At 35.7% G+C, this 17,431-nt stretch overlaps 1 protein-coding gene across 5 annotated transcripts in view; it reads right to left on the bottom strand.

The window, feature by feature from the left end:
* The window catches only part of Alg13 (ALG13 UDP-N-acetylglucosaminyltransferase subunit), a 72,021-nt gene that overhangs the window by 11,911 nt on the left and 42,679 nt on the right, over window positions 1–17,431 (bottom strand). For 3 of the 5 annotated variants that reach the window (XM_027930805.2, XM_071605996.1, XM_071605999.1), the window contains 12 exons: window positions 17,288–17,352; window positions 16,867–16,967; window positions 15,762–15,883; window positions 14,237–14,483; window positions 13,700–13,813; window positions 13,358–13,514; window positions 12,344–12,464; window positions 9,721–9,753; window positions 9,570–9,625; window positions 6,504–6,575; window positions 5,092–5,257; window positions 1,168–1,344 (listed from right to left, as the gene is read on the bottom strand). In XM_027930805.2, the coding sequence (XP_027786606.1) occupies window positions 1,168–1,344; window positions 5,092–5,257; window positions 6,504–6,575; window positions 9,570–9,625; window positions 9,721–9,753; window positions 12,344–12,464; window positions 13,358–13,514; window positions 13,700–13,813; window positions 14,237–14,483; window positions 15,762–15,883; window positions 16,867–16,967; window positions 17,288–17,352 (1,431 nt within the window). The remainder of the gene's footprint in view (window positions 1–1,167; window positions 1,345–5,091; window positions 5,258–6,503; window positions 6,576–9,569; window positions 9,626–9,720; window positions 9,754–12,343; window positions 12,465–13,357; window positions 13,515–13,699; window positions 13,814–14,236; window positions 14,484–15,761; window positions 15,884–16,866; window positions 16,968–17,287; window positions 17,353–17,431) is intronic. The other 2 variants (XM_071605997.1, XM_071605998.1) reach the window with 2 other exon arrangements.

The following is a 17,431-nucleotide window of genomic DNA, read 5'->3' as shown; positions in this document are numbered from 1 at the left end:
ATATTACTACGCATTTGAAAATTCAACTACAAAAGCTGGGATGTGACTTAGTGGTAAGAGTGCTTGTCTGGCATGTCTGAGACCCTGGGTTTGATCCCCACCACTCTAAAAATTTAAAAAAAAAAAAACTCTGATGTATGCTTGAATATTTTCATAATAATATGCTGGAAAATGAAAATCAGCATTATGTGGTGACTTCTTGGACACAGAGGGGGAAGAAGGGAGAGAGAATATAGAAATCAGGGTTTAGATATTGGGTAAATTAGATGGAAATTTAAGAAAATAAGAAGAATCAATATTTTGTGTGGCCTGGAATAAGAAAGGGAGATAAGATGAGGAATTTTATTATGGACATTTAAGTTTGAAATGGAAGTCTAAAAAGCTACAGGAAATACCTTGAGAGCAGCTAGAAAACAAGCTAACTGAAACTTTTGAGACCAATGCACAATTTGGGAATCACTACATAGACACAATGAAGTTTTAAGGTAGGGGAAAAAAAAACAGAATGGAGTTGGAGACAATTTTGATGATTGCCTTAAGGGCTAGGGAAAAACTCACAACAGAGTAGATAAGCAGCTAGAAAAATCAAGAGAATGCTAAGCCAAAAATATAAGCAAGCTGCAAATGACCAACAACTATAATTCTCCGGCAACTATAATTCTCTTGAGTAAATACTGACAAATGGAGAGGTAACAAAAAACTTCCCATGGAAAATTACTCTTTAGAAACAGGAACACATAGCTGAAATCCAAGGCAGATCAGACCCTTAAGAGCCCTATTCAAAATTCAGTTGCACTCAAGATTGCAATAATTTCGTAAGTTTATGCAAAGGAAAAATTCTGATACCAACTCCTGCTTTTCAAGAAAAATAATTGAGAAAAGCAAAGCTACTCATTTGAGAAACTTCAGGATAGACAGGTTGTTACTAAAACAAACAAACAAACAAACAAAAAACATCATGAGTTGTTGAAATGAACTACCCATTTATTATACAGAAGATATTCTCAGCTTTTAATTTACAATTGATCCTTTCCCTAGTCAATTACCCAGCATTATGGTCTCAAGTCAATTTCCATTTGGTTCCCCACCTCATAGGTCAACCAAAGATAGCTCTTAAAAAATTGCTCAGACATAAATAAACTTATACAAGTCTCAAAATCTACTTACCTTGAGGCAGATCACTGCCACTTGGATCACAGGAATAGGGTGGAGGTGGAGGTGGAGGTGGTAAGTTTGAAGCCTCCCCCATTTCAAGAGCAGAAGCAGGAAGTGGTAGTGGTGGTGGTGGAAGAGAGGACCCAGCAGCAGGAACAGAATGGTATGGATAGGATGGTGCTGCAATCACTAACAAAACAAAGTGTCAATGCACAAGAGTAACATCTTAAAAGCAATAGTTCATCTTCTGGGCTTTCTTATTTCCTGAATATGATCAAAGAATTCTTAACTCATAGTTTGACTTAAAAACAAAAAGCTGGAAGGTTACTTAGCTTTATACCCAACACAAATTTAAACATGTTTTCAGCAATCTGTCAGTCAAAATTACAAGATGTAGAAGTTCAGAAGAGACAGATTAAACAGCACAGATTAGAGATTTCAGAGTTTTCAGTTATGTCTGAAGAATTCTACTGGTAAGCATCTGAGGAATATAGGTAACTACAGCTTACCACAGTTTAATCTCTAAGGAGGGACAAAAATCTAAAACAAAGCAGGATATATGCAAAATTTTATCCTTTCAACATTTCATGCTTGTTAAAACAGCTTAAAAACAATGCTCATTTATGACAATTTTTGATATGTGAAATGAAAATATAATGCTTAAATATTCATCCTCTATTATGATAAAGGAAAAATTATGGTTCCAACATAGCAAAAACATACATACACATGTATAATATGCTAAATTAAATTTGTTCATTTTTTGATAAATGATCAATTAAACTAATTATTTTTGCCAAATTGGGAAATTCAAGTACCAAATTTCATTGCTGTATTACTGGCACTATCATTTTAGCCCTAAGAGTATAGAAAGTTTCATTGCATCATTCAATAAAGGATTGAATATTTGGGTTCAAGTAGCCTGAGGTTAGTATAGGAACAATTTATGCAAGTTTATTATTTTGGTAATTTAGCAAGAACTAATCCATACTGTTTTCATTCAGTGACAAATACTAGTAACATACTCATCTGTACTTTTTACAAAGCTACAGGCTAATAGTAATAAGAGATTGTGTCTTAGGATGATCTAAAAGTTGATGAAACAATTTTGGGGGGTGATAAAACAATTCTGTCTTCATTGTGGTGGCAGTTATACAACTTTATGCATTTATTAAAAACTCATAGAACTGAGCATCAAAACAAGAATTTTACTGTGTCTCAATTAAACAGTAAATTTTTAAAATTTGCTCAATTATTTTAGAATTTTGACATATGATTAGAAATCTCCACTTTTGGGAAAAGAATTTAATTTTCAGAATATCCCCTAATGCTCTAAATCTATGAACCAACCAAAAAAATGGCTTATCCAAAAAAAAACACCTTTATTCCTTTAAAACTAGCACTCAAAACAAACCACACCATCTCTTAAAAAAAAAAAAAGTAGCATGGAGTACTCAGTTGGAAAATAGCAGGCCAGTAGACAGAGATAGTTTAATACATTCTCATAGGCCTAAATCAACAGTAAAAGAAATTTGAAGGTTACTGTCTGTACAGTAAGCCCTTTAAGAAAAGGCTTTTATTTTCAATTGCTCTAGAAATGCATAAGCATGACATCCTCAGACTTTGAGCTCCATAAGCTTAACAGGTATAATTCAAGGGATGGCTCCAGAAAGAGAGAAGTACTGTTTTCTCTGATATTAGTAGAAATCAACATAGGGCATTTCGCCCATCCATGTAGCTGCAGCTGCTTTAGGACATTTCAGAAGGGAATATAAATATATACAGTAAGGCTCCACTTCTCTACAGATCAAAGAACAGGGCCAAGACTAAGGTATGGTGAGGTGCTCCAGCACAAAATTTAAGGGGTCACCAAAACTAATGCAAAAAAAATGACTGAAACATATTTTGGGTAAAAATTCAAACCTCATTCTCTATACACTATTGTGTGACAATTTTCTATGAGGGTACAAATATTCTGTGTTGTCCTATACCATAACTGCTAGCCACGTGTGGCTTTGAGCACTTAGCATGAGGCTTAAGTGACTGAAGAACTAAATATTTTATTGAATTGCAACTAATTTAAATTATCACATGTGATTGCCTTGCTTGACAGCATAGCAATAAGTTGCTGAGGCTGGACTCCAACTTGAGATCTTTTTGCCTCAGCCTTCCTGCCTCAGAGGGGCTGGGATTATAGGCATTCCCCCACTATGCCTGGCCTCATTTTTCTAGCTAGTATATATATTAGATTGGGCTCTTTATAGTTTGTCATTACTAAAATGATCGTCTTCTTTTTCTAAATCTTTCCTGAATATTGTAGCCTCATGTGTTTTTCTAATTCTGACTTCTGTTATTCTTTAACATTCTGTAGTATTTTGTTAATTTCTTTACCTCATTTTGAAATAGACTGTTACAATTTTAAGTTTGCTGAGCTTAATTTCTGGCATACTTTTGCCATCTGCAGGGATATTCATCTTTTTTCTTTTCTATCAGGGATTGATTGAGCCCAGGGGCACCTAACCACCAACCCATATCCCCAGACCTTGTGTGTGTGAAGGTTACCAGGGAGTGAACTTGGGCACTTGACCACTGAGCCACATCCCCAGCTCTATTCTATATTTTATTTAGAGATACCGTCTCACTGAGTTGCTTAGTGCCTTGCCTTTGAACTCATTATCCTCCCGCCTTAGCCTTCCAAGCCACTGGTACTACAGGCATGTGTCACCACGCCTGGCAGGGATATTATTCTAATATTTCTTAACATATCTTTGTATACCATTTTACCTTAATGCTTTTCTTTTTTTAGTTATATGCAAAATTAATTTTCATGAATTTTACAAGTGGGGAATAGTCTTCTGACTTCATTAAGCTCTGTTTTGTGGAATATTCAAAATATAACTGGTTTCTAGGATTCCTTGGTTCTGTCCTCCCCAATTTTAGTCTGGACCTGGTCTTTTCCCCCATCATGATCAATTCTGAATCCACTCCCAGAAACTTCTCCTCAGTGAGAAACAATACCCTAAAAGGGAGCACTGCAAGGTCAGGTCTGAGGGGCTAAACTGCTTTCTAAACCTTTTGGTTCTTCTATCAAGTGGCTCATACACTCTCCTACTATTAGAAAGATCAAATCCCTTCCCAGTTTTAGCTACTTATTCCAAATTGGCCACTCTAATTTCTTTTGGGGTTATTCTATTCTTCAGTCTATATAACATCCTCAGTGCTTCAAGCTTCTTGCTCCCATACAAACCTGAGAGTATTCAAAAGTCCTGTGCTGGTAGTTTCTCCCTACCTACTTCAATTTGAGGGTTTGTGTGGATACCATATCATCTAGTTTTGTTGCAGATTTTGTTTGTAGGTTTTTACTTGAGGACTCAGAAAAGCTATGCTGTTGTTGCCATGATCTTCTCAGAATTCTGAGAATTTTAATTTATATTAAATCATTCCATTCCACAACTACTGCATGAATTAGTACTATCCATACTCCCAAGCACATAGATAAAAAAGGTTTAGTAACATGACCAAAATTACACACCTAATAAGCTGCAAAACTGGGATTTTAACCTAGATTCTTAAAATCTAGAGCCTAATATTCTTTATTATGATATTTATAGGAACATAATTCATTACACAGGAATGTATTTTACAGCAAACTTTTTAGAAATTTATCCAATAAAGTGAGAAACATAACAACTCAAGTTTTAGAAACTAGTACAAGTCTTCTAAGCAGTCAGTAGCATATGATAGGCACAGAATCTTACTGGAGCCAATTGAAACCTTGACTCTCAAATCTCATGGATTCCTGAATAGCACCACAAACTTAATAAGTTAAAATTCAAGATATTATAAAATTATCCTATCTAATAGCTAGAATACTCGTATGTACATGTTTATGAATAGGAAAAGAGCTTTCAAAGTAAGCAAACACTAAAAACCTACCTGATCTACCTCCTGTAGGTGGAGATACAAATAGAGGCTGAATAACATTCTGTGAGGAAACTGGCGAGGTATTACTAGCTTGATTAGCTGCTGTACAGTTAGATAAGACTGCAGCTGGAACATTATTGGCACAGGAAGCTGCAACTGCTGCAGAATTTCCCATCATCTGTAAGTATAGAAGAAAGTTCAGAATTCTTAAGTTTGGCTTCTTTAACAGCATTGGTTTCTTATCTGAACCTACATTATAGGAAATATTTTGTTTTGATAAGTAAAACACTGAAAAGTCAAACTTTGTATAAACCCTATATAGAAAGGTTACTTCTTTTAGAAGACACGACATTATTTTGAAAGCTTTTTAATTTTGTTTTCCCGAAAAGGCAAACAAAATGATTCAATGAAACTTCAATGAAAAATTTCCTTCAAACTCCTGTCCTCCATATACCTAGTTGCCTTCTTCCCAACCAGGTCACTTCTGTGTTTCCTGCCAATCATTCCAGAGATTTGTAATGCATATATGCATACACATTTCCCCACATAAACACTTTTTAAATATAAAAGGTGCTTTGCATTTTTTTAACTTCAAGATTTCATGAGATTGCAATTTTTGCTGCTTAGGAAAAAGCTCCTCAAGAGAACAGGTTACTTTCTCACAGCATCTACTACAGGGATGAGCATGAAGAGGTAATCAATGGTAACAGACTCCTCTTAAACACCGTCCTCACTGGCAGCCCCTATTTCCGAAACTTACCACTAACTGCAGAGTGCCTGCTACCCACTCTGTTCCTCTGAAACTGCATTCAAAGTCATCAGTGGTCTTTATGGCAAACTCTAGTAGACTCTTGTTAATCTTTATGTTGTTTGACCTCTTGGCAGCAAGTGACACTTGACTGTTCCTCAAAATTCTTCCCTCTTCAGAACTTCTACAATATGGAAGCATAATATGCTTTTCTTCCATCCTTGACTATTCATTTTCTAAATTTTGTGAACAGCAGGCTCTGTTCTAGATTCTCAACCTCTTCCTTTTCCCAGACAATCCTATTCACTCTTTGATTTCAGCTTCCTTTCTTTATGCTGACTCTGAATTCCAGAGGACAGCCTTACATTTAAGTTTCAGTAAAACAAAGATAACTTTGCTAGGTAATTTAATATTAACTCATTCATTATGTACAAGTTTCATGGTAAAGTACGAGTAGTTTAACATGAACACATAGAACAGTGTCTGGAATACCATAGATGTTTAATCAATTTGTTGAATGAATTTATGAATCACTGTGCCAGGTGCCACAAGATTAAAATACTATTTAAAGAAACACAAGCAGATGCTTAGAAGTATGATGAAGGTAAAGAAAGAGAAAACTCATTTCCTCTATTCAGACCATGTAAATGAATGCTTGCTAATACTAAGAGATTACCTTCTGGGGGTAGCTGTATGAGGTAACTGTATCCTGAGGAGACAAAGAACATGGTCTTCTGTCCTGAAGAGACTTTAATGAATACAGAAATATAGTTGAACAAAGAAATCCAGAAGCCAACACATTAATAAAATATCTGCTTTGTTTCAATCTTTAAAGCTAAATGAAAGTGATATGTCCTGAAATCATTCAAGTTTTCAAGTGACTACTAAGACAATGGTTCAAAAGGTATCATTCTAGTACCTAATTTAGGTGACAGCTATATTACCTATCCTCATCACAACCAACCAGTCGTCATGGATTGAAACACCTTCTTAGTAGGTCTTTCTTGCCCTAAAAGCTTCAAACACCAATAACAGTTTTCCTAAAAGAAAGCCTTTTATCTGAATATGTAGTTTGGGACAAGGATAGGTTCAGTGCTTGTTTAGCTACATCCTAATTAAGCAGGATGTTAACAGAGTAAGGATTCAAATACTATTTCCCTGTGACCCAAGACCTTGTTTTTGTGAAAGTAAAGATCATTTAAAAAGGCTTAGACTTATGCATAACAGATTACTGTGGCAACAAAAATACAGCAGCAAAAAATCACTTATAAATTTGCTTTGGATTTGGGGGCTGGGAGTGGAATCTCTTATGAGATTCAAAGCTCTAGGGGCATATGATGAATTCAGAACAAAAAGGAACAAGGAAAAAGTGAAATTAAAGGAACAATGAAGTGTCCCTTCCTGTCACCCATAATGATAAGATTTTTATTTACCTTTTCATTTGGATGGCTATTTCAAGAGATGGTATTGAAAGTATACTCAATATGAGAATAATAATAATGGGGTAGGGAAAATACTATTTTTCTAACAAGGGCAAAGTAGGAGAAGGAACAAGAAAGGGAAAATAATTATGCATCAGAATTTTCTTCTAATTTCCAAGATGTATAGAAAACTTAACAGTAAAACAAAAGTTTTAGTACCTGAAGATTCCAAGGTTAAAATTAATCATAATTAGATAATAGAAAATAATTATTCCAGTTCTCTTGGGTACATGGTAGGAATGCCTTTCTAGTTCCATCTAAAGTTAGGTATGGCCATGTGAGTTATTTGACCAATGAAATATGAGCAGAAATGTTAATAGTCAATGTTCAATTTCTGTATCTTTTGTCCTGCTGAACTGTGAAAGTATGAGCCCATCACTCCAGATCCCTGAGTGACAATGATGAACAGAAGGCCATAACCACCCTGCACTGGACATATAACATTAGCAAGGACAGCTTTTCCTACGTGCAGTCAACCGAGTCTTTGGTGGGGCGGGTGGAAGAGTGTTAATGCAGCAAAACCTGAAACAGAAACTGGTAAGTAGAAGTAGGGTGCTGCCATAACAAAAACCTAACTGGGAAGGAGATAATGATTGGTGAAATGAATTAGAAATGCAAATGTTAGTATTATGTTTTGACTATTATCAGCAGTTTAGCAAGGTCTTTTCAGAGATGTATGTAGGAAAAAGTTGGCAGTGTGTAGAAAGGAATGATAGTGAATAGACTAGACAGTCCTTGCATCTAGGGACTCATAAGATTGAAGAAAGCATGTTTCAACCCTAAACTATATAATATAAATGCTTTGGATGATGAAGACCAGTTAAAACTCAGCTTTGCAGCATTAAATAAAATCACTGTTAAAATCTTTGAGTGCATTAAGATGCCTCAAAGCAAGTGTTCAACTAGGGATATAATCTGTGTACTTAGACAAAACACCTCATGAAAAAGTGTCCAAAGGTATGTCCCTTCCATCAATCCTTGATGAGCTCAATGTACTTGCAATCAAGAACTCAGGGATAAGAAACCAAAGAATTACAGCAAATCTAAGTAGTATATCTATAAAAATGGAATTGTTAGTATAGCTTTTGGTACCAGAAACATAGGAATCAAACAGAATCCAAATAAATTCAACTCAGAGCCAAAGAAACCATGAGCCAGGACTAAAACCATTCAAGGGAAATAAAAATCCTTGAGCCCCTATCTTCTCTATGAAGCAGGCTGAGAAAGTCACTCAGTTACCAAGGAAGGATTATCCTCCAGTGGCTACTTCAAATATGGCCAATAATAATAAATCAGAGAATAGTCCCTGTGTGCAGCATGGTAGCCCTCACAATGTGTACCCATATAAATCTCAGAATTGCTACAGACCATTAACTATGTTTCTTATACTTTCCCCCTTTCTGACTAGTTAAGAACTTTACTGTAATTTTTACACTATCCCACCACTGTAAATTTGGGAGAGGGGTGTTAAACTTGGTGGTTTTGGGTTCAGGCCTCAAGATCAAGAGGAACTGTACCTGGACCCAATATATAGAATCTTACACATTACCCAGAAATCCTGTGCTTTGAGTTTGATTACACTGAATAGGACTTTTTAGGTTGTCTCTTTTGGGGTAGAAGTCAGTATTTTGCCTGCAGGAGGAAAATACATTTTTAAGTTGAATGTTGTAGTTCTTTGTGCTGTCGAAATATTTCCAAATTTTTGCCTTCCAGGCACACAGAGATTAGACTCTTTAGTGAGACCTTCTGTGGTCAACAAAATGAAAAAAGAAAGTAATACGTCATCTACAGTGAAAGCTTTAAGACCCGATGCACCATTTATCACCTTTTATTTCCTGCTTTGGCAAAAATGGATGGAGCATCCACAGCCTGAATACCTGAGCAAACCTTCCTATAGACCTTCACTGGATATGTAGCATAATCAGAAAGTATACTTGTTAATAATATTCGAATTTAAAGCCTATTTTGATACAAAAATTGTAATAAAATCTTCTAAATGATCATCACTACCAATGTTAGAATGTCCTCTCATACCACTTCATAAGGGATAGATCTAACCAGAATTAATTTCATAAAAGTGGTATGATGTTAGATGTATTACTTAATTTCTATGCTTCAATTTCATCTACAAAATGAGAATATAATTAATTGCCTCATAGGGCTATTCTGATTTAAATAATTTATATATATAGTTCTTAGAACAGTGGTCTAATACATAGTGGATATGAGATTATTAGTATTTGCTATTATTAAATACCTACCAAGTTTGCTGTAGACACAGTTGTGCTATATACACCTGAAGTTTCATAGTCTGGCTCTAGAGGATATAGCCAAAGGGGGGAAAAAAGTAGCATTAATTTATAGTTTGAAATTCCACCAACAATGATAAATGTCAGATTACATCTCACTGACCTGAAGGATAAAGATACTCTTCATGATATTCCCCTAGAAAAAAAGGCAAGACAAAAGTGTGTTTACATAGGTCTTTTTAGCTCAGCAGATCCAAAAGGACAACACTTGCTTTTTTTTCTCTTAAGTTTTATGAATATATTTTCAAAACTAAAATGCATACATTCTTGAAAGTGATTGGAGTTTTTATAGTATTCAATAGACATTGAATCTAAGGATTAGCTACAAATAGTACAAATTTCTCTTCAAAATCCCCTTAGCTCTTAGCTAGGGCTTTTACATCTGTTTGAACGCTATGCCCACTTTTTCCATGTAAGAGTAGTATAGTGTGGCAATCAAGAACATAACTTTATCCAGTGACTTGGGAGGCTGAGGCAGGAGGATCACAAGTTCCAAGCCAGCCTCAGCAACTTAGTAAGACTCTGTCTCAAAATTTAAAAATAAAAATAAAAAATGGGCTAGGGATATGGCTCAGTGGTTGAATATCCCTAGGTTCAATCCCTAGTGTACATACACACACACACACACACACACACACAAACAACGTAACTTTAGGCCACTTATTTAATCTTTGTACTTCTTTATGGTAAAAATAGGGATTAAAATACCTAGTGCATATGGGTTTTGAGGAGTGTTAAGTTAAATGAAAAGAAATTAGCATGGTGGTAACATATATAGTTAACACTCAAGTAGTGACTGTAATGTAATCTGACTATACCCCATAGTTTTCTGAGGTGGACATTAAAGGACTATCTCAAGCCTTATTAGTTTTTCAGCCTATTTCATGCAATACTTGTAAAATCATTTTCTCCTCAAAAGATGACTCAATAAAATATGAAATATTTTACTTTAAGATCACTATAACAGGGCTGGGGGTGTGGGTCAGTGGTACAGCATTTGCCTAGCATATATGAGGCACTGGGTTCGGACTTCAGTACCACATAAAAATATAAACAACAAAGTTATAAAAAAATATTATAGGGCTGGGATTGTAGCTCAGTGGTAGAGTGCTCGCCTAGCATGCGTGAGGCCCTGGGTTTGATCCTCAGCACCACATATAGATAAATAAATAAAGGTTAAAAAAATCACTATAACATTGAAATGCAGAGAAAAATCAATCTTCAATTTGGCAGATTTCCACCAAATAAAACACCAGAAGTCTAAACTGGATTTGATTCTGAAACATCACTCATAAATCACACAGGCCTTCAACTCCTCAGGACAGCAGGGTTTAAGGTGAGAACAAAGATTAAGTTACTACAAATGTGCCACTATGGGTGAGAAAACTATTTAAAGCTACCCATGACAGCTAAAAGGAAAAGACAAGAGTCATCTGAATAAAAAAGCAAAATATGAGCATTCTTAAGCATATGCATGTATAAATATTTTACAGATCACACTTGTACTAAAGATTTTGCCCTCATTCAATTCCTAGAAACATCTACTCTTATTTTCCTAAATATAAGTAGCACAAAGAATATCACAAGAAAGAAGGAACCTAATTAATATAATCAAGTCATTCAAATACCACAAACCCCAATCATCCAGAATTCTTCCAGGAGACAGATATCACTTAATAGTAAATGGTAAAAAATAAACACAATCCACAGTGGAAGGTATGTTAAGGGTACAAATATACAACTTTAGACATGGACCCATCTCTGTCAATCACAAAGGACCACATAATATATGATTCTGTTTATATGAAATGTCCAGAATAAGTGAAATCCATAGAGATAGGAAACATTACTGGTGATAGTCAAGGGCTGAGGGTTTGGTAGTAAATGATGAGTGGGCCCTAGTGATATAGATTCTACTGGGGATAATAAAAATGTCCTAAAATTAACTGTGAAGTTTGAATATAGTAAAAATCACAGAACCTTACACTTTAAAAGGGTAATTGAATGGTATATAAATTATAAAGCTGTTACAAAAAGTTATATATCCGCCATTTACCAAAGGTATGACCTTGGCCATATCATTTACCTCTGAACCTCAATTTCCTCATATATAAAACAGGAATACCACATTCCTCAGGAGGATACAGTAAGAACTACATTAAATTATAAACATAATTACTTATTAAAATGAATGGCGTCATTGTGTTTATACAGATAGATTTCTATGGGTGAAGAAGTTATTTTGCAGTAGTCTTGTAAAATAAAAACTAGTCAAATGAAAAGGCTAACATATACAAATGATGAGAACAACTATAAATAGCACTTTACTGGGTTGGGGCTATAGCTCAGTAGCAGAGTGCTTGCCTAGCATGCGTAAGGCACTGGGTTCAATCCTCAGCACCACATAAAAATAAATTTAAAAAATAGCACCTTACTAATAAGGAATAGATATTTTCCATTGATAACTCACCAAATCATAACTCTAAATCAAAGACCTATGCAGAAAGCTGAAAATGATTTATAACACTACAGTGGCTTATTTAAACAGAAGTCTGTTCTTTTGAGAAATAATACCTTTTGAGGACATCTTTGAAAAACCAGCAAGCTGAGATAATAACTTTGAATTCTTTCAAACTCAAAACCAAACCTGTGGTCTACTTCATAGCCTTGATGTGCTAATGCCATAGAATCATCTTTTAAAAAGTATTTGACAATAATTGACTCACCACTGTCAGTCTGAACATTGCCCTCCTCTGAATTGAAAGTCTGTTTGCCTGAGCTATGTCCCCGTCTTGCAACGCAGTATCCCGAAGCAGCAGGAACCATTGTAGCAGGACCTCCATGGTTCTATACCAAAGACAGACATATACACATGCACTTTCATTAGTCAGAAAAAAACTAGAGGGATATTTTTAAAGAAACTAACACTGTGAATTGCTGTTATAAAAAAGTCTCTAAGTAAATGTTTTAAAATTGTACTTTTCAGAATAAAAATATGTGAAGTAATGATGAAGGAAACAAAATATTGGAGCTGGGGTTGCAGCTCAGTGGTAGAGTGCTTGTCTAGCATGTGTGAGGCACTGGGTTCAATTCTCAGCAATGCATATAAATAAATGAACAAAATAAAGGACCATCAATGTCTAAAAAATATTTTTAAAAAACAATATTAGCCAATATATAGGGGTAAGATTGTCTACCTCTACCCCTTATTTAATAATAACTTTTTAAAAAGTTTCATCACACATCTTTAAAAACTCTAAGATGAGCCAGGCACGGTGGTGCATGCCTGTAGTCCAGCTCAGGAGACTGAGGCAGGAGGATTGAAAGTTCAAAGCCAGCCTTAGCAACAGCGAGGTGCTAAGCAACTCACTGAGTCTATGTTCCTAAATGAAATAAAATACAAAAACAAAGCTGGGGAAGCAGCTCAGTGGTTGAGTGCCCCTGAGTGCAATCCTGGTACCAAAAAAAAAAAGGCTCTAAGATGAAAGCTCATGGTTTTGAAGAAGGCGTTTATTGTTTAGAGAAAAATGTTAAAATTTATACATTTGATTTACTTTTTTAAAAAAAAGGAAAAACAAGTTTTTAAAAATACTTCTAGTTGTAGATGGACATAATCACTTTATTTTTAATGTGGTATTGAGGATTGAACCCAGTGCCTCACACATGCTAAGCAAGCACTATGCCACAAGCCACAACCCCAACTAGTAATTAGCTTTTTAAGTGAAGCTTTGGTTACTTACAGGTACAGTTGGATAAGCAGTCTCTCCTCCTTCTTCAACTTCATAAAATGTAATAGTTTCTTCCAAGCCACTGGGTATCTGCCCATTCACTGGGACAAAGGCATACTGGCACTCCTTATTCATACAACGCATCTGGCGGTGACTACGTCTAAATGAACTTGCGTAGTTCAGAAAATAAAAAAGGGAAATGTGATAAAATATGGTAGGTAATTTGTTCGTGATTTCTAAGTAACAATCGAAACATTTCAAAGTTGACACTTAAAAATCAGTCCATATTATCATTGCTCAGCAATAAAACTACACTTACCATTTTTTCTGACTCCTAACACTTATAATACTTACCGAGATCTATAGGAGAAGTTATCATAGCTCTGGCAGCACCTTTTACCTGGGCCAGGGTAAAAACTAACTTTAGGGCCCGGCATGTTGTGCCTATTTAGAAAGCGAGGTGAATCCCTAAAAATGAAGGGAAAGGAAAACAGAACTCTTTACTCTGACTCTTCAGTCTCTATTAAATAGAATCATCACATCTTTCTGAAAATATTCAAGAGCTGCTTTGCTATTCGTAATATTGGTATCAGGCCTACCCAATATTAATGGATTCAATACCATGTATCACATGGACACTCATTTTGATGGCATTCTATCTTTGAGCATCGATTCCTCTGCTTCACATTTCCTTAGACTATGAGAATGCAAATATGCAAACGAACTCATTTGACAAGAATTTAAGTATACATCAGTTCTATGCTCTTTAGGCAAAGAGTATAAAAGATACTCAGACTACTAAGGAACTTTTCAATTCTATTGTAATTATGTCTAGTAATTATTTCCAAGATCTAAATAAAGACATTATCATGAAAGTCAGTTAAGTCTCACCTGGGCATCCCATATCCCCGACCTTGTCTCTGAGAGGAATTCGGAGAATGAAAATGTTCATCGGATAAACCATCGCCTCCTGTCTGTGAGTAGTGAAGTGGAGGTTCATGCCCATAACGCATCTCATGCTGAAGCCTGGGTGCGATGAGGGAGCCTCCCTTGCTATATGCCATAGTCATATAAACCTCTTTCCCTCGAACTTTCTTGAACAATTTCTTCCGTTGCTTCATGTCCATCTCCGACATGGCTTTTAGGCAAAAAAGTAACAAATTTCATAACCAAAGCAAAAGGTCCAGTGTTCCCACACTGCCTTAAATTCTAAAAAGTTTTTCTTAACAAAGCAAATGGATTGCTGGGTATCATGACACATGCCTGTATTCCCAGCAGCTCAGGAGGCTGAAGCAGGAGGATCGTGAGTTCAAAATAGCCTCAGCAACTTAGTGAGAAACTTAGTGAGACCCTGTCTCTAAATAAAATACAAAAGGGCTGGAGATGTGCCTCAATGGTTAAGTGCCCCTGGGTTCAATCTCCAGTACCCCACCCCCCAAAAATAGATGGAGGGAATTTTTGTATTTTACATGGATGTACTAGATACTCCACTTGGAAGAGCAAAACCAACAGATAATTTCTGTATCAATAGGTATTTGAGCACCTTTAGTACAGGTAGATTCTGTCATCAAAACATTAAGTCATCCAGTCCCCTGCATCACTATTACTATTTTTAATTTTTTTTTAGCTGTAGATGGACACAATGCCTCTATTTATTATTTTTATGTGGTGCTGAGGATCAAACCCAGTGCCTCACACTCATAAGATGAGTGCTCTATCACTGAGCCACAATCCCAGCCCCTTATTACTGTTTTCAAAGAAAGTATCCTTAATATCTCTAGCTGCTTTTTTTGGTGGTGGGGGGGTGATACTAGGGATTGAACCAGGGCCTCATGCATAGTGGGTAAGAACTCTAAACTGAGCTATACTTCCAATCCTTTCTATTTTTTATTGTGAGACAGTCTCACTAAGCTGCCAAGGGTGGCCACAAAATTGTGATCCTCCTGCTACAGCCTCTCAAGTCACCAGGATTACAGGGATGTGCCACTCTGCCCAACTACTGGCTATTTAGGAGGTATTCTGCTCGTTCTTTGAAAAATATTTTCCCCTCAAGTTTTAGAGCCTAAAATCTATACCAGCTTATGGTTACCATTAGAATAGTGGTTTCTCATTCTGGGACAATTTTGTCACTCCCTTCTTCAGGATACATTTGGTAATGTCTGGAGACATTTTAGTTGTCAGAACTAGGCAGAAGTGCTACTGGCATCCAGTGAACAGAAGCTAGGGATCATCTTGCCATTCACAGGACAGACCCCTTTACACCATCCCAAAACACCAATAGTGAGGAGGTTACGAAACCCTATGCTACAACAGGACATATGATATACCTTTAAAAAAGTACAACACAGGTAAGTAAAAAAAACGGGGGGAAGGCTACAAAATGGGGGAAATAAAAGAAAACCTTAAGCGTACAAACCCATTTCTGGGACAAAGCCTCCAGATATTTTCTGGTAACCTCTTCCTTTCCGAATGGCATTCCAGGAAGAAACAGGTGTCACTTGTGTAACTGGTTTTAAGTCAGCCAGTGGAACAACATGCCTTAAAGTTAAAGATACCACCATGAAACCACTGCAACAGACTTAACTCTAATTCAGTATATAAACCCCACTCCTACTTCATTTTCAAGTATATTTTAAACCTGTTGATACTAGCTTCCCTACATAGGTTTGGTTGCTTTTTGTTTTTTCCTTTTCGGTTAAAAAACCGCAGAGTAGTTTGTAAAATTTCACAGCTGTTTGTATTATCATCACTGTCTACAACACAAACTGGTAGACAGAATTAATTCACAAATATTTGCTACCCCTCCTTAAAGGAGGATCCAGTTTCCCCACTCCATTGACTTACTTTGGTCATAAAATTTTAAGATGTTTTAAGGACCAGTAAGTGATCTGTCATGTTCTCACTATTTTCCCTGCCTGCGATTATGGATGTATGTGTCAAAACAGAGCCTTTGTGAGCCTGGGTCTTCCTTTATTGATTCATCATGAACATGCTAAATGAGAAAAATGAATTTTATTGTTTTCAGCTGCTGAAGTTTTTTGTTTGTTAGGTCAACATCGTTTAAAGGCTCTTAAAGTTGACTAATAGCATCACCTGGAAACTTGTTAAAAGTTCCAATTTGGGGGCTCCACCCCAGACTTACTCAATCAGAAACTAAGGGGATTGGGCTCAAATCTGTGTTTTCAGAAGTCCTCCAGGTAAAATTTGAAAAGGATTGGACTAGTTTATCTTGAATACTGGCAAAAACTTAGAAAACATAATTGGAAAAATGGTTTGCTATCCAAACTGTTAAAAATTCTAGTAACAAGACAATGACATGATTTGGAAACTTTTACCCATAAGTGATACCTATATTGAGATTTCACACTTCAGCAATGCTTTAAAGTTCAAGATAATAAGGGCAGTACCAGATATGAATCTGGTTCTCCTACTAACATCCTCATAACTTTCAATTTAATATTATAAAAAAGCTGAATCAGGAGCCAAAGATCTTAGTAATTTAACAAATTATTATTTCTTACTTTTCTGCCAATTCTTCAATAAATACTGTTACAGAGTTATTCTCATTTCCAACTTCTTGAATATGAGCATTATAATATTTCCCACTTGATTCCAAGCGAACCTGAAAAACAAAAGTCATGATAATACACCTAGTTCAGTGTTTATTTATAGGTCTTGCTCCTGCAATACAAAATTATCACTTGTCCCCAAAACAGAATTCAATGTCTACATTTTTAAAAGAATTGACATTGACAATCTGGGACAATGAAGGAGGCACATAGAACATCATTTTATCTAATCACCACAAAAGCCTTTATAATTAGAATTTAACACAAACATTTTTTTCTAGCACTGTGTAATAAATCTTATTTTGCTCATAATAATGACTAAAAGCACAATCTTAGAAGAATAAATCATTGATTCTTTAAAGATGAAACTAACCTGACACTTGTCTCCCAGATAATACTGTCTCCCAGCATACTCCATGTACTCAGATTTTTGAAGTTCTATCATTAAAAGAAAAAAATAGATTAAAATTCAACTGAACTGGTCCCTTTCCTACTTTACTTAACATCATTTAATGTC

Source organism: Marmota flaviventris, chromosome X (assembly GCF_047511675.1).
Source record: "Marmota flaviventris isolate mMarFla1 chromosome X, mMarFla1.hap1, whole genome shotgun sequence".
In the NCBI taxonomy this organism is placed as follows: domain Eukaryota; kingdom Metazoa; phylum Chordata; class Mammalia; order Rodentia; family Sciuridae; genus Marmota; species Marmota flaviventris.
The sequence above is the reverse complement of the archived record's forward strand: the minus strand, read 5'-3'. Positions and strand labels throughout refer to the sequence as shown.